The sequence below is a fragment of the Dipodomys spectabilis genome, unplaced genomic scaffold (genome assembly GCF_019054845.1).
Source record: "Dipodomys spectabilis isolate Male_0828 unplaced genomic scaffold, ASM1905484v1 ptg000089l, whole genome shotgun sequence".
Taxonomy (NCBI): domain Eukaryota; kingdom Metazoa; phylum Chordata; class Mammalia; order Rodentia; family Heteromyidae; genus Dipodomys; species Dipodomys spectabilis.
Window position 1 is genome coordinate 3,618,495 of NW_024870766.1, and position 21,655 is coordinate 3,640,149.

Genomic DNA, 21,655 nt, shown 5'->3' on the forward strand with positions numbered 1-21,655 from the left:
AATTTCAGAGGGAAAATTCCAAGCTTTTCTTTCCAGGTTTCCTCACTGTGATCACATTTATTTTCACATTAGAGTCTACAACAAATTTCTAAACTGCTTCATTTTGAATAGTATAATTGTAAGGAATTCTATTCCAAAGAAAGGCATAAATAACAGTTATAGGAAAAGCATGAAATATCAACATTTTTTTTGAAACGAGGATTCACTATTGTAGCCCAGCCTAACCTCAAACTTGGAATTCTTCTACCACAGACTCCCTAGTTAAAGGTTAAAGGTACATGCCAGTACAACTCACTCAATCTTTTTTTATCCATGTGATACTCCTAAAAGTAAACCTAACATTTGCCCAAACTGATTTTTCTCTCTTTTCTGTCCTGGTAAATGCTTTGATCATCTGCCCCAAGTCCATCTAGAAGCAGTATGTGATTAATATCTTTCTTGTTCCCCCTTCACAGCATCTCGTTGATTCTGCCACTTTCTCATCAATTGTTTCTTTCCATTATCACTGTTTATTACGTTAATTAGGGTTCTTCACACCTATCACATGTCAAAGGAAGCACAGAAAACCAATTTATTTCCTTCGCTCTCAAATATAGTGATCTTTTCAAAATAAAAATCTACTTAAAATATTTCAATTGTTCCCTATTGACTACAAGAAAAAAAAATCAACTTACTTTCATGATGTTGGTCAATCGTGGGGCTTATACTCAGGGCCTAGATGTTGTCCCTAAAGCCTTTTTGCTCAAGGATCTGGTTCTACCATTTTGACCTATAGTGCCATTTCTTGGCCTATTTATTTGAAAGTAGTTCATCCAAGCTGATCACACACACACACACACACACACACACACACACACACACACACACACACACACACACACTCCCATCTTCTATTTTTTTTTCTTTTCTTTTTTGTTGGTTATGGGTCTTGAACTGTGGGCCTGGGCACTGTCCCTGAGCTTCTCAGCTCAAGCTAGCACTCTGACACTTGAGCCACAGTGCCACTTGCTGCACACCCACTTTCAAAAGGATGATGGGATAAGGGTTTAGCCCTACTGTCTGAAGCAGGGGGAGAAGCCTAACACTTTGAGGTTTTAAATATTAAAATGAAAAGATATTCACCACCCATATATGCCACTGAGAGAAGGATAGGTGACCCCTGGGAAGTGACTATGACTGTAACTAAGGGGCTGAGTACCATGCATAGTGCACTAGCAGTAGAGAACTAAAGCGCTCAGGCTGCAGAAACTCTGAGTGCTCCTAAGTGTTGGAATGTGAAACACTGGTTTTTAATTCTACATAGCAAAGAGAAACAACTGTAGCAGAGCAGTGAGGAGACTACACTCTAGTCCTAAATCCATTGTAGAAGATGGGTTTGATGGAGGTGATGACAGGAAGAATTTGGTGGATACAGGAGTTTCAGAGTGAATTTAGTGTATTATGGAAAATATGATCAATCTGTAATGTCAATGTTGCTCACAAAAAGTATTGCTATAGAACAATCATTAAGATTCTTTTATATTTACAACATCTTATTTAAAAGTAGAGGCTTTTCTCCTCTCTTCAGCATCAACATTATTTTTAGCTCAGAGACTCTAATATATTCTTATGACCCTTATTGTCCATTGTCATAATAAATAAAGCACAAAGACATTAAAACAAAGACGCTGTGTGGTGTGCAACATAACAATTTCTTTTTCTTTCATTCAGAATGCTAGCTCCTAACTGCATTCTAGAGAATGGCATGAAGCAAATTACATTCAGAAAATAATCAACAATATAATAAAAAATAGACTGGAAAAAAGGCCTTCACTTTCAATTCTATGAACATGTTTACGCTATTATCATTTTTTTGTATTTACAGTTCACATCACTTACAATACCTCATCTTCCTTCAACTATATGTGTCTTCTTCACCTCTACTGACTTGCCAAACTCTTTCATCAACCTTAATTACACGTTCATTATATCTTGAGCTTATTATTTTTTTGAATAATCTAGTGTGCTTAGCCCTCTTGGTAAGAAAACCTAACTTCATGTAGTGTATAACAGAACCTGTTATCTAATCTAAATAGCCTAAAACAGTTGTTTTAAAAATACTGAGTTTTTAAACAGACAAGTTAAATTCCATAACTACCAAATAACTATGAACTATGAGAAAGTATATGCAAAATTTGTAAATTTCATAGAAAATATAATCATTCCAACTTCTTATTTTGATTAATTAGACACAATAGAGGTAATTCAGTGTTTAAAAACTGTTTGAGCTGTTTTATAAAATTAATTCACAAGGGTGAGAAAGGCAGGTTGTGAGTTCAGTGCTAGCCTGGGCAACATAGCAAGACCCTGTCTCCAAATATTTATGTTACTTATATATTTTCCCATAAAATGCACAGAAAAACGAAATATGTAAACTTAAACATTTAATCATTTAGAATATATTTATACATATTTAATGATCATGTTCTATTTTAGTATAATTGCTCATTTCCGTCACCTTAAGCCATACCCTAAATGTCATAAACTTAATGGTCATTAATAGTATCATTCTGGTTACTATCTTTCAATGAGGAGGATACAACAGTACAGTGAGAAAATGAAAGAGCCTTGGTTTTGCCTCAAACTCCTATTTTCTAACATTCCTGTCTTTCTGAATAAAACCAAGCTGAATGCTATGGTTTCTATATTCCTAGCTACTTTGGAGACTTAAGATGGGAAGAATTGTGGTTTCAGGCCTGTCCAGGAAAAAGTTCATGAGATCCCATCCATCCCAACTAATGACAAATACCTGTCAGCTCAGCTACTGGGGTACAGTAAATATAAGACTGTAGTTCAGACCTTTCCCTATTAAAAAAATAAAATACATAAAAGGTCTGGGGGGTGTGGCTTAATGGCAGAGTAGGTGGCCCTAGTTCAAACCTTAGTAGCATTTCCCCCCAGTCCATTTGAGCTCTTAAGGACAAGGTAGTGTTGTGTGTGTGTGTCTGTGTGTGTGTGTCTGTGTGCTGGTTCCCAGGCTGGAATGCAGGGGCTATCTCTTGAGTTTTTTTGCTCAAGGCTAGCATTCTACCATTTGAGCCACAGCTCAAATGGAGATAAGTATCATGGACTTTCCTGCCTAGGTTGGCTTTGAATCATGATCCTCAGATCTCAACCTCCTGAATAGCTAGAATTACAGGTGTGAATCATTGGTAGGCACATGGCAAAGGTGAAATTTTAACCTGTAGTTCCTTTACCTTTGAATAACAGAAGTAACCATATGTATGATATATACGAGTTAGAATTTGAACTAAGGGTCTCTAGATAGGCAGGTACCACAGCCCAACTGTTTTGCTTTAGTTATTTTGGAGATAGTATTTCTCATTTTTGCCATCTTCCTGTATCACTGAAATGACAGATATACCCAGTTATTGGCTTAGATGGGGTCTTATTAACTTTTTACACAGGGTGGCATCAAACTACAATTGTCTGGATTGTTTCTGCCTCTGGAGTAGCTGGGATTATAGGTATGACTCACTGCTCCCAGCTCTTATTATTATCAGGATCATTATCACATGCAAAGTATCTTTCCCTTACCCAACAATAGCTCTCAATAGCCAGGCCATTCTCCATTTCCTTCCAAATAGAAAAAAATTTATCTGTGAATATGGCATAACTGATCCAATCTTAAAATGCTAACAAACAACTAAAAATAATTACTTATCTTAAATACTTGCTTTTATGTCTCAAACCAGAAATATCTTTTATTTGACTAAAACTGTATGCTATTTACTTTTTTGTGGTACTTTAAATGTAGGCAACTAGTAAGCACACTAACCTACAACTTAATAAAATTGTATCTCTTTAATTGTCCTGCAAAACACAACTCTCCTCCACTTACAATGCCCTGTCTTGATTCCTCATACCCTCTCACTTGGACATCTGAATCTCAGATAAGGTCTTCCCAGTATTGGGGTTTGAAGTCAGGGCCTCAAGTCTTTTCAGCTTGCTTGCTTGACTAATGCTCTATCACTTGAACCATGTCTACAGACTGGCTTTTTGTTGGTTAATTTGGAAATTAGGTTTCATAATTTTTCTCCTTGAGCTGGGTTCGAATTCCTTTCTTCCAGATCTTGCCTTCCTGAGATCAGTTTCCTGATACATCATCCACATTTCTGCCTGAGTGATCTTTCTAAATAAGTGTCTATGTTTAATATTCTCTTCCTGAAAGAACGTTGAAGTGTCATCTCAGGACGTAAATGACTGATTTGGACTTCTTAACCTCTCCACTTCACTTTCCTGCATTAGTGCACTGGGTGTACCACAGTTGCACTCCTTTGATATTATGCTGTTTCACAGCTCTCCTTCATCTTGAAATGTACTTCGTATTTTGGTCCAGTTTTCACGATGTAACTTAAGCATCAATTTTGTTATAAAATATTTCCCACCCGTCTCCTAGGGATAACTGACATTTTTGTCTTTTGTCTTTCCCTTCTATCACATTTTGCACAGGAACAATGTTCTATAACAATTTACATATCTTGTCCTCAAATACAAATTTAAGAGCACAGAAAGTATATTATTTCTGTAGTCTAGCATACAATAGCACTCATTAAATTATTCCTGAGTTTTATCAGCATCTCTTGTGAAACTTGAAACAATTATCTTCAAAATTCCACTAGATAGGTCTGCATATATTTCTAACAATGACCTCAAGTTCAAAATGTACACACCAAGGTCCATTATTTTCTCTTGAAAGTATAATTCCTTTATCTGAATTTGCCAACTTTGACTAATGTTATCATGATCTACCCTCTGGCTCAAATTAGTTATCTCTTTACCACCGATTTCTCCAATCTACCCTTCATAGGTAAGTATGTAATGTATAGTTTATTGTTAAAGGTAAATATATAATCTATGTTAATATTCTTTTTTTGTTTTATTTTTTTTGGGGTTTGGTCATGGGGCCTGAACTCTGGGCCTGGGCGCTGTCCCTCAGCTCTTCAGCTCAAGGCTAGCGCTCTACCACTTGAGCCACAGTACCACTTCCGGCTTTTTTCTTTTTGCTTATGTGGTGCTGAGGAATCGAACCCAGGCCTCATGCATGCAAGGCAAGCGCTCTACCACTGAGCCACCTTCCCGACCCTATAGTTACTATTCTGTTTAAAGTGATATTTGGACCTTAGTGGGCAAAACAAACCTCATGAATCTAAAAACACAAGCACCAACTCTTGTACATGAAAAATTCTGACAGAATAAAGCCTTTGAAGTGTCATGGCTCCTAGTTTCACTCCAACTAACTAACTTCTGTCTCTGCAGATATGCTCAAATCCAATTCATAATGCACTTCCATCTGATCTGTGACATTCCTCCACCCTTAACTTCCATAAGCAATCTCATCTTTAACTTAACAGGTAGTTACCATATGACACTCTATTATTTGCTTCCCTCTAGTGTCATAAATGTTTTACATAAGTATATGCTCCACTGAGTAAATCTTTTATCCTGATTTATAATACCTCAAACTAACTCTATTATCTAAAAACTCAGAGAAAACCCCTCAACCAATGTTCATTTATAAAAACTTGAAAGAAAATATGTTGGGAAACACTTAAGGAGATGAACAGTTATTGTGTAATAGGAAAAAATATTTAAAAACAAGTTCCCACAGTGAACCAGATTTATTGTATCACCAGTCCCATGCTTGTTTTACTCAATACAACCTAAGAATTAGTTTTATCAATAAAATGGGATCACTCGCATTACCTCATAGCATTTCTGTGAGGACAATAGAAATAGTGCATTTAAACAAGTCTTAGTGACAATAGTTGTTGCTATAGTGTTTAATGTAAATAAATGTACAGAACCACATAACACCAAGAAATTAACTTGGCTTTTCTTTCACTGAAGGCTTTTAGGGAAATGAGCAACTTCTGCTTACTACAGATAATACAATGTTTCCCTTAAGGTACAGAAAAAGTGGTTGATTCACTATAATACCAAAAAGGTACTACAAAGGCTGGGGACAGGGGTCAGTTACAGCTCAGTGTTAGGGTGCTTATTTAGCATGTGCAAAGCCCTGGGTTTGATCCTCAACACTGGGGAGGGGAAAGAATGGTTGAAGATTGAATCTGACCTTCTCTTACTCTATTTACCTTTGGTTGGAAAGGCTTGTTAGAAGATGTGACCTAACTATGATTCTTCCTCAGAATCTGCAAAATAATGTTGGTTAGAGGAAAGTACTAAACATGGGAGAGCTAGCATTAACAAACTTAAAAACAACTTCAATGAAGAGGATAAGAAATATGGCACATTATCTTTTGAATGCTATTAATCTATTTGTAATACAGCTATGCAAAATTCCCCTTACGTTCTTCTGGTTTCATTTCAGTTATTTTTTGTAGCCAATTTTTCCATGTTTGGCAATCACAAGGTTCATGTGCTTCACCAAGGCACTCCCTAAGAAAGAAAATAGAAAAAACATTTAGAAATATTCATCAATATCAAGATGACAAACGAACATACAAAGTATTCTAATTTTATAGTTGAAAAACTAAGACATAGTGGCAATGAGAAATGAGTATTTCAAAAGAGGCACTGAAAAGTAGTAACAAAGCTTTATTAATAGCATACATTAGGGAGTTTCATTGTGATATTACCATACAAGCATATGATGTACTTCAGCTCATGAAACTCAACCCTTTATAGCTCTTATTCCACTGACCCTTTCTATGAGACTACTTTCATACATACATGTAGAATGCTTTGACCATATTCACCCTCAGTTACACTCTCCTTGCCAGTTGATATCACCCCCTAACAGAGTCTATTTCACTCAATTTTTTGTGTATGTTAATTGTACCAAGTGGTTTCACCAAAGTATTTCAAACATGCCTATGTATTTTAATCAGAATAACATATACTAAAACTGGAATGCTATAGAGAAGATTAGCACGGCCCCTGTGCAAGAACAACCCCTTCTACTATTCTATTTCACCTCCTCTACTCCCATTAACTGCTTTCATTGAGATTCCATGTCATATACAATATGTAATTTTGATATTATCTGCACTCCACCATACTCTTCCTTCTTCCCTTTGTCACCTCAAACAGTCTCATAGTGTTTATCAATACATATGTGTATAAGTATATATATATATATATATATATATATATATATATATATATATGTCTTTAAAGCCTAGATAGGCAGAGTGGTACATTCATTTATACCTTTTAAAAGTTTCAAATAGATTTCCTAATATTTATAGTTTTGCCTGCCTTAAAACATTTATCAATTAGGTTTAATCCTTACTAATAATTTAAATTATTGCTATTCAAGATGTGTTCCCAGGCTAGCAGTATTGCTACTTCTTGGGGGCTTATTAGACAAGCAATAGAAGCAAGTACTAAGGGATCTATAGTTTAGAATTCTGTGTATATGTGTGTCTACTGGTCCAGGAGCCTGAATTCAGGGTTTGGCACTGTCCCTGAGCTTTATTTTTCGTTCAAAGAAACACCTTAACCACAGCTCTAGGCGTTGTGGAGTGGTTAGTTAGAAATAAAGAGTCTCACCGACTTTCTTGCCCAGTTTGACTTTGATCCTCATGATCCTCAGATCTCAGCCTCTTGAGTACTTAGGAATAGATGTGAGTCACCAATGGCACATTTACAGTGGCTCACATCCCTAACTACTCGAGGCTGAGATCTAAGGATTGTGGCTAAAAGCCAGCCCAGGCAGAAAAGTCAGTGAGATTCTTATCTTTAATTAACCAACAAAATGAGTGGAGCTGTGGTTCAAGTGGTAAGGTGCTAGCCTTGAACATAAAGCTCAGGGATAGTACTGAGGCCCTGAGTGCAAGCCCAGCAGCAACACACAAACAGACAGACATATACACAAACAGAGGCACTATTTTGAAAATCTTTCCTGTAACTATGGTTTATTTACAGAGCTCCTAGGAACTTAGTGGTAACTTATCAGGTATTAAATAATATTGAGTCAGGTGTTGGTGGCTTATGTCTATAATCCTAGCCACTCAGAAGGCTGAGATCTGAGGATCAAAGTTTGAAGCCAGCTTAGGCAGGAAAGTCATGACACTCTTATTTCCAATTAACCATCACAAAGCTGCAAGTGGAACTGTGGCTCGAGTGGTAGAATACTACTAGCCTTGAGCAAAAAAGCTCAGGGACAAAGCCCAGACCATGAGTTCAAGCCCAGGGAGCAGCAAAACAAGAGCAACAACAACCCAAAAGTGGGTTATTTAAAAATGGAAATGCATGTATTATTTTTAAGTGTATATCCCAATCAACTGTTTTCCAGAAATGTAGTATCTGTGATAAATGTACATTATCATTTGGCACACATGCTAGCATACAGAGATTAAGAAATATGCCCCAGATCTAGAAACAGTACTTCTACATGTTGCTTGAGATCATGTGGGAATGCAGAATCTATACTTACCACTACTCATCTCTTAAGCCTATTTGTTAATTATACCTTACTAAAAATAGAAAAAGTCTTAAAATGTAAAATACTCTTATGCACATTTTGTCTCTAAAACTAACAAATGAGGCCAATGAAAAATTATTTCCATTAAGTTTAAGATTTTCTCCCCTAGAGAATAAACAATAGGGGCTGGGAAGGTGGCTCAGTGGTAGAGCCCTTGCCTTGCATGCATGAGGTCCTGGGTTCGATTCCCCAGAACCACATAAGCAAAAACAAAAAAAGCTGGAAGTGGCGCTGTGGCTCAAGTGGTAGAGCGCTAGCCTTGAGCTGAAGAGCTGAGGGACAGCGCAGAGGCCCAGAGTTCAGACCCCACGACAGGATCCCCTCCCCCCGCCAAAAAAGAATAAACAGTATATTCAATAGATCTTCTTTAGAGCAATCAATACAATGTTTTCTCTGAATATTTTCTGAGGGAAAAATAGAAAATAATCAAGGGGAAAAAAAGGTCCATTCTCTCAAATAGAATCTAAAAGGACTAATTAATGTCAAAAGGCTAGTCACTTATCAATGTGCTCAGCTTTGAGGCCATGTTATGTGAGAGTGCAACAGACAAGTTTTCTTTTCCAGAACCACACAGGAAGACACAGACCTGCTGCTTCCTTGGGTGCTAGCCCAACCAGAAGTATCTCTTCAGAAGGTTATAATAGCTTGGCACAGTTTCCTAGTTCAAATGCAACACTAAGAGTAGATATAGAAAAGAGAAGCTTATAAATGAAGCTACCGCAAGAACTGCATATTACAAAGTATGTTAGAAGTTGTCATTTTATAATATTAAAACGAATGCTAAGGTATATGGGAAAATAAGCTTGAGCTTCTCTAAGGGACTGATAATCTTGATTAAAGCGCAGTTTTATTTACACTAGAAAGTTAAATTCCTAGTTTGTTTTGTTTGTTTGCTCCGTAGCCAAGGCTGGCTAAATTTGCTGTGAACAGCCAAGGCTGTGATCTTCCTGCATCAGCCTCCTGAGTGTTGAGATTACAGATGTGTGACATCATGCTCAGCTCCTGAGGACATTTTGTTATTTATGGCAATACTCATGTTTGAACTTGGCCTCATGCTTGCTACACAAGCACTGTACTGCTGAGCTATATCTCTAGTCCTTTTTTTGCACTAGCTGTTTTTAAGATAGGGCCCTTATACTTCTTTTCAGGCTTGTGCCTGCACCCAGATATACCTATTTTATGCTTTTTATTATAACTAGACAGACAAGCAAATGCCACTACTCCCATGGGAAGAAGTTTTTCAATTTTCTGCCACGGCTGACCTTGAACTATGATCTCTAATCTTGACCTACCAAGTAGCTAGTATTACAGGTGTAAACCACTAGCACCTGGCTTGGAAGAGTTTTAATGAATGAATGTCAAAGAACATGGTGTTTGTTGCTGAAACTGTATCTCAAAATGTTAGTAAAATGTATATAAGAAGGGGAATGTTGGCACATAGGCAACTGAATACTGGTACCAAGGAATGAGTACATTCAAGACAAAAAAGTATCCTGGTAAAGAGATTATGAAGACAAAAGTGGTTGTCTATATTCTTCAATCCTGTCTAAATATGACTAAAAGGAATGGCTCTTTACTTGAATATGAGCCAATACATAGAATTACTAGCAAGAATATATACTAGCTTTAAAGGGCTCTGAAAAGAATAAAAATCTTAAGTAGGTAGATCCCTTCAATCTAGAAAGCTCTTTTTCTCCCTATAACAAAAGCTATTAAGCTAGTGTTAGAGACTGATTTTCAAGAGATGTTATTTTGTTGGCAAATAAGGAAAACTTCATCTATTTTGCCCAAAGGACTTTTGTCGAGTCTCTCTTTGCCTAAGGAGTCTATGGAGTGACACATGAAGCATGAAACTACTGCTTTACCTCAATTAAGATTCATGATTCTGAGAAGGAAATAGGTGTTATCAAAATACTTATTATGGGTACTGGAGGAAAATAGAATGAGTTGGTGACAACTTTAATGCAAATTTACTTTCAGAATTCTTGAATATGTATGTACTCTGAATCACTGGAAACCTGAACAGCCTGGAAACGTGATACTGTGGCTGCTCACTCTGTGCATCACTGTGATTCAAACCTTCCTATGAGAAGTTTACATTTTCTTCCTTTGTGTGGTGACACTATTTTGAAGGGTTCTTTCATGTTTTGTAAAAGAGGTGCTATATGAAAAATCCACTATATTATTTAGAATATTCTTGTTAGTAAATGTGAAAAATAACTCTAAATTATATTTAACTGTCTTGGTGGGCTTAGAAGAATAAATTCCAAGTAAGGTTCTCAGTTTCAATAGAGATATGCATGATTACAATTAAGGACCAGACAACATTCTGAAGCTATGCAGGGCAGAAATGACCACTACATTAAATCAAACTTCAGTTGGCCACCAAGTATTTTTGACAAGGAATCTTTTAGAGTGTTGTCAAAAAAAAGACACTTTGTACTAGCTCAGTGGTTAGAGAAGTTACAGAGTAGCATATTCTACTTAACACAAAGAAAAAAAGGGGAAGTCTAGCTAATTTTTAAATACCATTTTCTCAGATAAGAAAAACTCCTATAATAAAACCTAAGGGAAGAAAACATTCTAGGTTCAGTTACAAGGGGTGTGATCAAGTTACAAAAGATAGGGCTATACTGTGGTAAGAAGGAAAAAGCCCGTGAACACGTTCTCTCCCAGCAATAAATTCAGTTATATCCAAGCAGATATTTCTTGGGCATAGTCCAACTGATTCTGTCACATCCATTTTCTTTCTTTCTTTTTTTGTCATAGGGCTTGAACTCTGGGCCTTGGCACTGTCTCTCAGCTCTTCAGCTCAAGGCAAGTGCTCTACCACTTGAACCACAGTGCCACTTCTGGTATTCTGAGGTTCACTGGATAGGACTCTCATGGGCTTTTCTGCCTGGGCTGGCTTTGAACCATGATCCTCAGATCTCAGCCTCTTCAGTAGCTAGGATTACAGGCACCTGGCTAACACCTAATTTTTAAAAGAAATTATTGTTGTCTTTTATAATCATCTTTAGATAAGCATTTGAGTGTTTTGGGGACAGAAAGGAGCACAAAACCTTGAGTCATATGGATTTATTTTGTAAAAATCCTTGCAGTTTTCTTTTACAGGATATTTTTGCTTCTCACTTAAATAAAAGACAAAAAAAGGTGACAGAAATTGTGACCATTTCTACTAAGAATTTCTGATTATAGTTAAAGTTTTTATATAAGAGGTCAAAACTCTATTACAGGAATCATAAACTAACTCTGATAGGTAAAGCAAGCAATGTAAAATCTAGAGAATCTACCTCACAGTCCTATAGCTTAATAATTATCAAAACTAAAAGGCAACACTATTCAGTTGAAGAACTTAAATGTGAGTCTGACCTACATAAAACCTAGTTTTATTTTATTCAAGTCACCTTATTCTATTCCCCTCTGGTACAATGTCCAGAATATGATGTTCTATTTGCTAAGTCTCTACTACCAAATGTGACCTTAGTCTACAGGGTAATTTGCAGATCCTTTTAAACTGGGAAGAAATTCAAAGCAGAACCTAAGATCATGACATATAGTCTCCTGTGGATTTTGAGTATAACTAATCTGATATCTGAAGAGTATTAGAGTAAGAGCGTAGAGTTTGTTCAAATGTGGTTCTAGAAATGTGCAGTTATAGCATCTAGCATCTATCTATCTATCTATCTATCTATCTATCTATCTATCTATCTATCTATCTATCTATCGTAAAACCTAGTGAAAGCTAACCCATAAAAATCAGAGTTTAAGACAATGGTAGCTATAGATTTTTCTTCTCCCTTCAAAGCTTTTTTCTCTATAACCTAAGAAAATTCTATTTACTTTATCTGATAAGACAATCTGGTAATTTTTGTTTTCCTTCTCTATCATGTCTCCAACTTTCCTCTAAATACCAGCCCTTCCCAACCAAGATTTCGACTGTGAACTAGAGAACTTGTAAAATGATTTATGTGAATTTTTCTGAAATTTCCTATCAATGTAACAAACCACTACCATTCTAGAAACAGGATGCACACCATGGGTATCTTCTCAAATCTCACATTGACTCAGAAAATAGATTTGTTACTTTAATATTCTTCCTTTATAATATTCATATTCATCTAAAATTCATTTATTTGCTTATAATAAAACTTTCATTGTCATTAACTCCCTTTTCATTCAATAATTCTACTCTCTCACACTGGTTTAGTTCAGTAAAATTAGTCTCAATCATTCATAATTTCTCTTCTACAGGTTTTGAAAATTTATCTTAAAGTGTGTAGGTATAAAATATCATTGCTCAGTATTTGGGCATTTTATTTGCTTTCTGAGTTAGTGATGAAAGTAACAAACATGGTTTTCTTTTCACTAAGCACTATACCTAAGCACATAATGCCGGAGTCAGCAAAATTTTTCATCAATGGCTAACTAGTAAGCAAATTTGCTGCCATACAGACTTTCTGACAACTACTCAATTTTTCTTCCTCAGGCCTAAAGCAAACACAGACGATATATAAATATGAAAGGGAATAGCTGTGTTGCAATAAATGGTGTCATCACTAGGCTGGTAGTTCAGATGATGATAATTAAAAAAAATAGGCAGGTAACAGGCCTGATGGAATCGGATCTGTTTCCGTGGAAGAAAAAAGATTTGAAGAGATAAAAGAGACTTTCCTCCCTCTTAGAAAAACATATAAGCCGCTTCAGGTGTATATTTTGTTCATTAATACCATTATTTGTGGGCTGGGAAGGTGGCTCAGTGGTAGAGGGCTTGCCTTGCATGCATGAGACCCTGGGTTCGATTCCTTAACACCACATAAGCAGAAAAAAAAAGCCGGAAGTGGCACTGTGGCTCAAGTGGTAGAGTGCTAGCCTTGAGAAGAGCTGAGGGACAGCGCCCAGGCCCAGAGTTCAGGCCCACGACTGGACTTCCCCCCACCCCCAAAAAAAATACCATTGTCTTTTCCTATCCTGCCCAATCCACCATTCTCCTGTAAATTGCTTATGATGTCTCCCTGCTACTGCTCCACAGTTATCACGTTATCTGCTCAATACTATTTTCAGTTCTTCTCAAACGATATGGATCTAGTGCTGTGTAATCAAAATCCAAGCAGGAATTTGTAGACATTAAACTGATTCTAAAATTTTTTTTTAAAAAAAAGATAGTTTCTTAAGTGTCTAGCAATGTTAGGATTAATTTTCATTTCTATGTATAAGACGAATTTTATATCAATCTAAGAGATATCCATTCATAGGTAATAATTAAGGAAAAAGCTAAAGGCCACTTGCCTAGCAAGAGGAAGATGGAGTTCAAATCCTAGTGTCACACATACACACACACACACACACACACACACACACACACACGTATAGTGAGCGCCTGGCATCAAGCACATGATACATGAAACATAAGAATTGTTGCTGTTTATTACAGATCTTTTAAAATTAATAATAATATTGAGCATATTACAATTTAAAGGCTTGATTCCAGGTAAAAAGTCTCATTAGAAAAGTGAAAAGGCTGATTCCACCTTGTCTTATACTAACCAGCAGAAGAGGTGTCCTTTTCCACAGTCCACAGCAGGGGCTCTCAGCAATGGGAAGCTGAGTGTATCAGATCCAGATGTGTTGGACCCTTGTTTTGTTAATCTGACCGCTCTTTCACACCCCGCAGTAGGACACCATTTAATGGCAGGATTATTTTCAACAAAGGCCTGTTTGAACAGTAACAACAACAACACAAAAAGAGACTATTTCAGCTGTACTTCTAACATAGAAGATAAAATCAGGCAAGAGTGAAATAAACACAAGGAGCTGTCAAGTCTTGAAAAGTACTAAAAACATCATGAAAAGCACTGAGAAAAATAAAAGGAAAAAGTGGTACTATAGTAATGACATAATTTTCAAAACTTGTTTTCTCTAAATATCAGGCAAAAATGAAGTTATTTACACAAAAATGTGTAACTTATGTTTTGTTATTCAATGTGTCACTTTCCTAATTACATTGAAATTAGATGTAATTATTATTGATTGGGATTAGAACTGTAATAACACACACAAATCAATATTATGATGTTTTCTATGTTAGAATAGGGTTTCTTCTTTTTAAAATTGTTTTAAAGTCCATGCTTTAAATTTTTTTGTCTTGTTTTGTTTTATTAGGGCTTGAACTCAGAGGCTGGGTACTGTACTGAACTTTTTTTTTTTTTTGATCAAGACCAGTGCTGTACCACTTAAGCCAAAGCTTTAGTTCTGGCACAGGCTGGCTTCAAACCACCTATCTCAGATCTCAGCCTCCTGAGTAGCTAAGATTACAGGAGTGACATGCCAGTTCATGGCAACATTAGAGTTTAGACTAAGAAAAATCTGCACAAAGCAATTAAAATGTAACTTTTATATCACAGAAAAGAGTAACTTTCATATACTTCTAAACATCTCCTGAATAAAAATAAAGAAAAAAAATGAAACATTAAGATTTGCCATATGAAATTATTGCTTGGATTAAAAATAATAAATTTCTAAGTTAAAAACTTTTGTTTTTAAGTATGTATTTTTAAGAGTACAAAATATTTTGGAAAATTTAAAGTAGAGACTACTTTGAATATTGTCTTTTTTTTTTGCTGGTCATGGGGCCTGAACTCGGTCTGGGCGCTGTCCCTCAGCTCTTCAGCTCAAGGCTAGGGCTCTACCACTGGAACCACAGCTCCACTTCCGGCTTTTTCTGTTTATGTGGTGCTGAGGAATCGAACCCAGGGCCTCATGCTTGCAAGGCATGCACTCTACCGCTGAGCTACCTTCCCAGCCCTGAATATTGTCTTTATTGGGGTGAAGGAGTATAGCAGTGTGAACTTGGGGCCTCATACTTACTACCCAAATACTTTGCAACTTGAGCCAAACTCCCAACATCTTTTGCTTTCATTATGGTTTGTGTGTGAGTGAATGTCTAGAAACCTGTATAATTTACTATGTTCTAGAATCTTTCATTATGTTTTGAACAGGGTTTTGGTTTTTGCTCAGGAAAGCCGAGGAGAGACAGGGGGGTCTCTCTCAAACTTCTTGCACAGATTAGCTTAAAACCATAAACCTTTTTTTTTTTTTTTTGGGTCCGGTCATGGGGCCTGAACTCTGGGCCTGGGCACTGTCCCTCAGCTCTTCAGCTCAAGGCTAGCACTCTACCACTTGAGCCACAGCACCACTTCCGGCTTTTTTCTTTTTGCTTATGTGGTGCTGAGGAATTGAACCCAGGGCTTCAGGCATGCAAGGCAAGCGCTCTACCACTGAGCCACCCTCCCAGCCCCCCATAAACCTTTTGATCTCAGCCTTCAGAGTAGCTAGAAATACAGATCCACGGTGCCTAGCTAGAACATTATCTTGATTATCTAGTTATAAAAGTGCAATAGGTAATTTAATAAATAGTTCCAAGTAATAAATAACTTTTCTGGGATAACTACTGTTTTATTCTTCCATTTTTTCTTATAGTTTATAAAATAATGCACTGGCTCAACATTTTAATTAATGCCACAATTTAGTTTTCTCTGAGAAACAAAGGAGATTACTATTTTAAAAAACAAAACAACTGCTATGTGATTTCTTAAAATTAAAATTGATAACTGGAAACATACCTTTATATCAAACTGTAGGTATCGTTTGTCCATCTCCTTAGAAACTACACTTTCTATGATATCCACAGGCACAAGTTGAAAGCAATCATATGCAGGGCAGAAAATGTTGTGAGCTTCACCTTCTTGAATTTTCAGATTCAAAAACCTATTAAAATTATCAATTGATGGAAAAGGACAAGGAAATAAATTATTAATACTGCTGAAGGGTATTTTTCCATCACGGTAAATTTTTTCTTAAGATTATTATAAAGCATCCACAAGACTGGAGGCATATATGATTCAATAGCAGCCACTTATTAGCATGTACCAGGACCCTGATATTTTTCTCCAAAACATACAAAGACACACAAATGTGGTCGTATGTGGCCTTCTTAGGAAGCTGGGAAAGATTATGAGTCTGACGCTATCCTGGGCAACATAGCAAGACCCTGTCTCAAAACAAAAACTAAAACAAAAAACCTCAAGACAAAACCAAAAACCAAAAAAGTGCCCACAAAGCACAGAATATTAATTGTAGCACTTAGTACCTATTCAACAATTCATTTTACAAATATACAAAATATGAACATATGTATACTATAAATTTTTAAGTTTTTGTTTTGCTTTATATTCTCTAAAAACCTCAGAATATCTTGATTAACATGAATATTTAAAAAAATTAAAGGGATAATGGTATAAAAATTAACCACAGACAATTTCAAATATCTAGGGATAGTATTTCAATGTAATATGTTTTTAAAGAAAAAGGCATTCTTGTTATATTTAGGTGAATATTAAAATGAATGCTATGTCCTACTGTACATACATTGTTCACATAGCATAAAATAGGCTACCTGCAAAGGTGAATTAAGTTATTTGAGCTAGGAATTTCTAGGTCTTAAACTTAATGATTTTAAGCACTGACTGAGCTTTTCTGAGCCTCAGTTTCATACTATATAAAATGATGAAACACTTAATGATAAATAATAATATGTACTCTACAGGGCTGTTATAGAGATTATGTATGTGAAATACCTGTTAGGTACCTGACTTTGAATAAGAACCTATAAATTTTAAAAAGGACTATTGTTATTTAAGAATCAAACTTCCAAAGTCTGGACTATATAGGATTTAGTACTTACACAAAATAAATGGAAAAAAGGACAATTAAAGCAAAACTCTGTAGTTATTAGTGTTTGATTATTCCAGAGATAGTACTTATTATGGGTTAACTATTATTTTTAATGAATACCATCTGTATTTTCATATGGATAGATATGACCCATACAAGCAAACACTCTTTAGTCTTCAACAATTTTTAAAGTTTAATTTTATTTATTGTACAGGTGATGTACAGAGGAGTTGGTTACATAGGTAAGGAAATGAGTACATTTCTTGCCAAACAGTGTAATACCCCTCCTTGTTTTCTGCCACTTTCCTCCCCTCCAACTCCTCTCCCCCCACAAGTTGTTAAGTTCATTTCCAACATAGTGTCTAAAAATATGCTTCATGAACTTGTGTGTCATTCTTGTGCAAGAGCCATGCTAATCTTCTCTGCATCATTCCAATTTTAGTATATGTGCTACCAAAGCAAGCACTTCAATTTTTAAGAGTATAAAGAGGTCTTAAAGAGTATGAAAACCACTAACTGTAGACTTCCTTTTTTCACATGACAGGCATCTTTCTTCCCTTTTTTTTTTTTTTTGCCAGTCCTGTGGCTTGAACTCTGGGTCTAGACACTATCCCTGAGCTTCTTTCGCTGAAGGCTAACACTCTACCACTTGAGCCACAGTGCCACTCTGGCTTTTTCTGTTTATGTGGTACTGAGGAATTGCACCCAGTGCTTCATAAATGCTAGGCAAGCACTCTACCACTAAGCCACATTCCCAGCCGCGAGGAACTTTTCTTTTAGTTATGTGTAGATTCCATGAAAAGCTGGCTATAGTTTAGTTTAATACTTATAGTACCCTGTCAGAGTATGCAGTATGCTTAGACACAGTTAACTAAATGATATTTTGAATTTTATATATCCCAAATACTTCAGAGCAGATTTAATTATCCCTGTGTAACTAAATGACAGGACTGAAAAAGACCTCATTAAAGGTGGGATTAGTTCCCTGTTAATCCTGTATCTAATTTTCCTTAAGATACAATTTTCTACTAAGTTTATTAATAGAATATAAAGTTTATGACTGTCAGTAAAAGAGATAAATTTGGAGTAAACTTTACCTACATTTTTATCTTGTAGATCAGCTTTGCAGATGCTATCATAGTTAGGTTCTCTGCTTATTACAAGGCTTGGGAAAATGATAATTAAGATTTATTGAATAATTACTATATATCCTGTTCTATGTACTTTACATATATTGTCACTTAAAATCTGACAATAATACTTATGAAGTATTTACTATTATCACCATTTTAGCAACTAAGAAACTGAGGCACAGTAGCTTACCACTTACTTAAACAATAAGTGACAGAACTGAAATTTATAACACAGAGAACTATTTTATCTAGAACTTGAGCTCTTATCCTTAATATTAGGAAAGATGTTCCAGTCTGGGTAGAAAATAATAATTCTTTTTTACTTAAGCCTTAGGGATAAATGCTTTAAAGCATTTGGTGAAGAACAATACAGATTGAGAAATTTTCAAACTATTAAGACCTTTAAAAATTCTCCTAAAAAATGTTTAGCAACATATGAATCACTCAACAAGGAACTTGTTTTACTGGTCTTTGATCCAACAAATACTATCCTGCTAATGTTAGCAGGGTGGAGAATCCTATGAAAGCTGGTCATATGCCAACGAAAATAATAATTAAATCTTTTGATAATAAGATTTAACAATTAAATCTTACCATAAAGTTCTAATGGCTAGTTTGCCATGAGTATGGAAGATGGTTACTGCAACACTGAATAAGGTTAAGAAGGTCAAAGAAGTTCAAAAAAAATTTAAAGTAAATTCCTGAGCAGGTTCAGTTTTCACATATGAATCAAATCCAATGGCCACAAACTTGGGCTAAATACCAGTAAGACTTCCTCCAACAGTACAGTTAATAAATTTAAGGTAAATGAAGTACTGTACTTGGGAAAAATTTTCTGCCTGCAGAACTGAGTCAAAGATTGCTTTAAATTATGAGCTAGCACCCTTTGCCTATTAGTTTATTTAGATCAGCTATACTGATTTGACTGTATCTGTTACACTCACATAAAATCTAATCTGTTTTCAAAAGAACAACCATATATTCTTTACTCATTCTGACTTCTTGAAAACCAGCAGCTTTTGTTCTTTCCAAATGAAGTCTTGCTTCATATTTCATTTAAAAAAACACATAAAGAAAATAAACTCAAAATGAGACTGCATAATACATCAGTAAGTTGCCTAAAGTATCAGGATGGGGAAATTTTAAGGAGGCAGAAAAATGATCAGAAGAATTTTGAGGAAAAATGAGGAAACTTTTGAGTTTCATTTCCAGCATATGATAGACATACTTACAATTTTGATTATAGTAAATGTCTCTCAGGTATATTCATATGCTGAATTTATCATATGGTTTGATATGTGCCAATTGTACCTCAATGAAGTTGTAAATTAAACCAAACTAAAAACAAACAAATAAACAAACAAAAAAAACCCAAAAAACTATGGAGTTCAAGCCCCACAACAGACAAAAAAAAAAAAAAAAAAAACTAAGAAAAAAAGACAATAAACCAAAACCCAGAAAATGTCTCAATTTCTTGCTCTTATACATGTGGTATTCCCCAGCTTACTATACTTTCTATTCAGTACTTCAGGAAAAAAAAAGTTTGAGTCATTTTTTATATTTCCTCAAATACTAAGGATATATTTTATGTGGCTCAAGATAACCAGGTATTTTATTGCTTACTAAACAGATCTGTATTTGCTTACAAATCTCTCCTAACAAACAAAGTTATAACGAAGGCACTGGATACTGAGATATATTTCTCAATATATAAATTTCCATTTGTAATATATACCAAATCATCTTTAACAGAGACATTTAATTTTAAATTGACTACAAAGAATATCTATTAATATCCTTATTTTTCACAGATTTTTCAAGTTTGTTTGTTTATCCAAAAATAAAAATTCAGAGGAAGTACAAAAACAAAAGCTTAGAATTCTTAGGATATAAGATAAATAATGCTGCAATAAACACAGTTGAGATATGGAACCAACCCAGATGCCCCTCAGTAGATGAATGGTAGTATATATACACAATGGAATTCTATGCCTCCATCAGAAGGAATGACATTGCCCTATTTGTTAGGAAATGGAAAGACTTGGAAAAAATTATATTGTGAAGTAAGCCAGGCCCAAAGAAATATAGGCCCCTTGGTTTCCCTTATTTGCAATAACTAGTATATGTCTGAGACAAGCAGAAATGGTCAGATAAGTTGATGTTAGGCGAAATGAACCCCAAGATAAAGACTCAAATGGTTTTTCTTTCTTGCTACTGTATCTAACATATTTATAAGATGATTTCTTTGTTGCTTTGTATGTCCCTCCCCCATGATATAACACCTGTTTTCACTGTATTTGATGTTGGTATAATTTGTGGAGGGTAAGGGAAAAAACAAATAGTTGAAATAGGGATACAGGTGGACCCACTGCAACAATGAGATGTACAAGATGTTACGTCGAAAAATGAACTTTACAACTTTGGTATGGGGGGAGGGCGGGGAGGGGAGGGGAGGGAGATGGTAAGGGATGGTAAGGGGAAACAAAGAGGGGGCAACAATGCTTGATAAGAAATGTACTCATTACCTTGCTCATGTAATTGTAACCCCTCTGTACAGTATTTTCACACACACAAAAAAAGATAAACTGATTCCTGAAGTTAAGGCGTAGGCTTGAAATTTATATTAGCTGTAGCAAAATATTAAGAAAAATTTAAACATACTTGCTTTGATGTGAAAACGAGAAAAGCAAAAATATTCATCCTTAGTCTTAAAGTATAATATATTTTAGTTTAACTCAGAAACCAGTATTTCTTCCATTAAGTATTGAAAGCAAACAATTTCATTACGAAATCAGAGTGTTATCATGCAATAAGAGATACTAGCTGTTTATATACTCACGACTCCCAACATCCTCTACAAAAATCATGTCCACAAGGCATATCCACTGGATCTTCAAATACAGAAATACTGCACATACAAATGTCACACTGGAGATAAACAAAGATTTAAATAGGGTCATACTTTGCCAAGAGAATATATTCATTTGCTCATTAAAGGTGAAAAATTAGTATAGTAGTCATAAATTTTAAAAGTGTTTCAAAATTATAATGGTAATTAAAGTGCCTACTTTTTGATAGCATAATAAATCTCAATATAAACTAATTAGGATTTAAATGTTTTATTGCAAAACCAAACTTCTACATTCTCTCTCTCTGTCTCTCTCTCTGTCTCTCTCTCTCTCTATATATATATACACCAATGAATTATAATTTGTACATTTGGAAAACAAAGTACAAAACCAAATCATTATATCTCTTCAGGTTAAGATCAAATTGCATGCTATAAAATAACCACCTTAAT

General features: G+C 35.3%; 1 protein-coding gene and 2 non-coding genes across 8 annotated transcripts in view; 1 reads left to right on the forward strand and 2 right to left on the reverse strand.

Annotated features, from left to right (window-relative positions):
- The window catches only part of Ankib1 (ankyrin repeat and IBR domain containing 1), a 101,504-nt gene that overhangs the window by 20,036 nt on the left and 59,813 nt on the right, over positions 1 to 21,655 (reverse strand). For all 6 annotated transcript variants that reach the window (XM_042684643.1, XM_042684642.1, XM_042684641.1 and 3 more), the window contains exons 7-10: positions 21,194 to 21,282; positions 16,111 to 16,255; positions 14,036 to 14,202; positions 6,350 to 6,438 (exon numbers count right to left, since the gene is read on the reverse strand). In XM_042684643.1, coding sequence (XP_042540577.1) covers positions 6,350 to 6,438; positions 14,036 to 14,202; positions 16,111 to 16,255; positions 21,194 to 21,282 — 490 coding nt within the window. The remainder of the gene's footprint in view (positions 1 to 6,349; positions 6,439 to 14,035; positions 14,203 to 16,110; positions 16,256 to 21,193; positions 21,283 to 21,655) is intronic.
- On the forward strand, positions 6,878 to 6,984 carry LOC122111978. Its single transcript, XR_006148073.1, has one exon. It is a non-coding gene; the product is annotated as a U6 spliceosomal RNA (small nuclear RNA).
- Positions 17,586 to 17,687, reverse strand: LOC122111972. Its single transcript, XR_006148069.1, has one exon. It is a non-coding gene; the product is annotated as a U6 spliceosomal RNA (small nuclear RNA).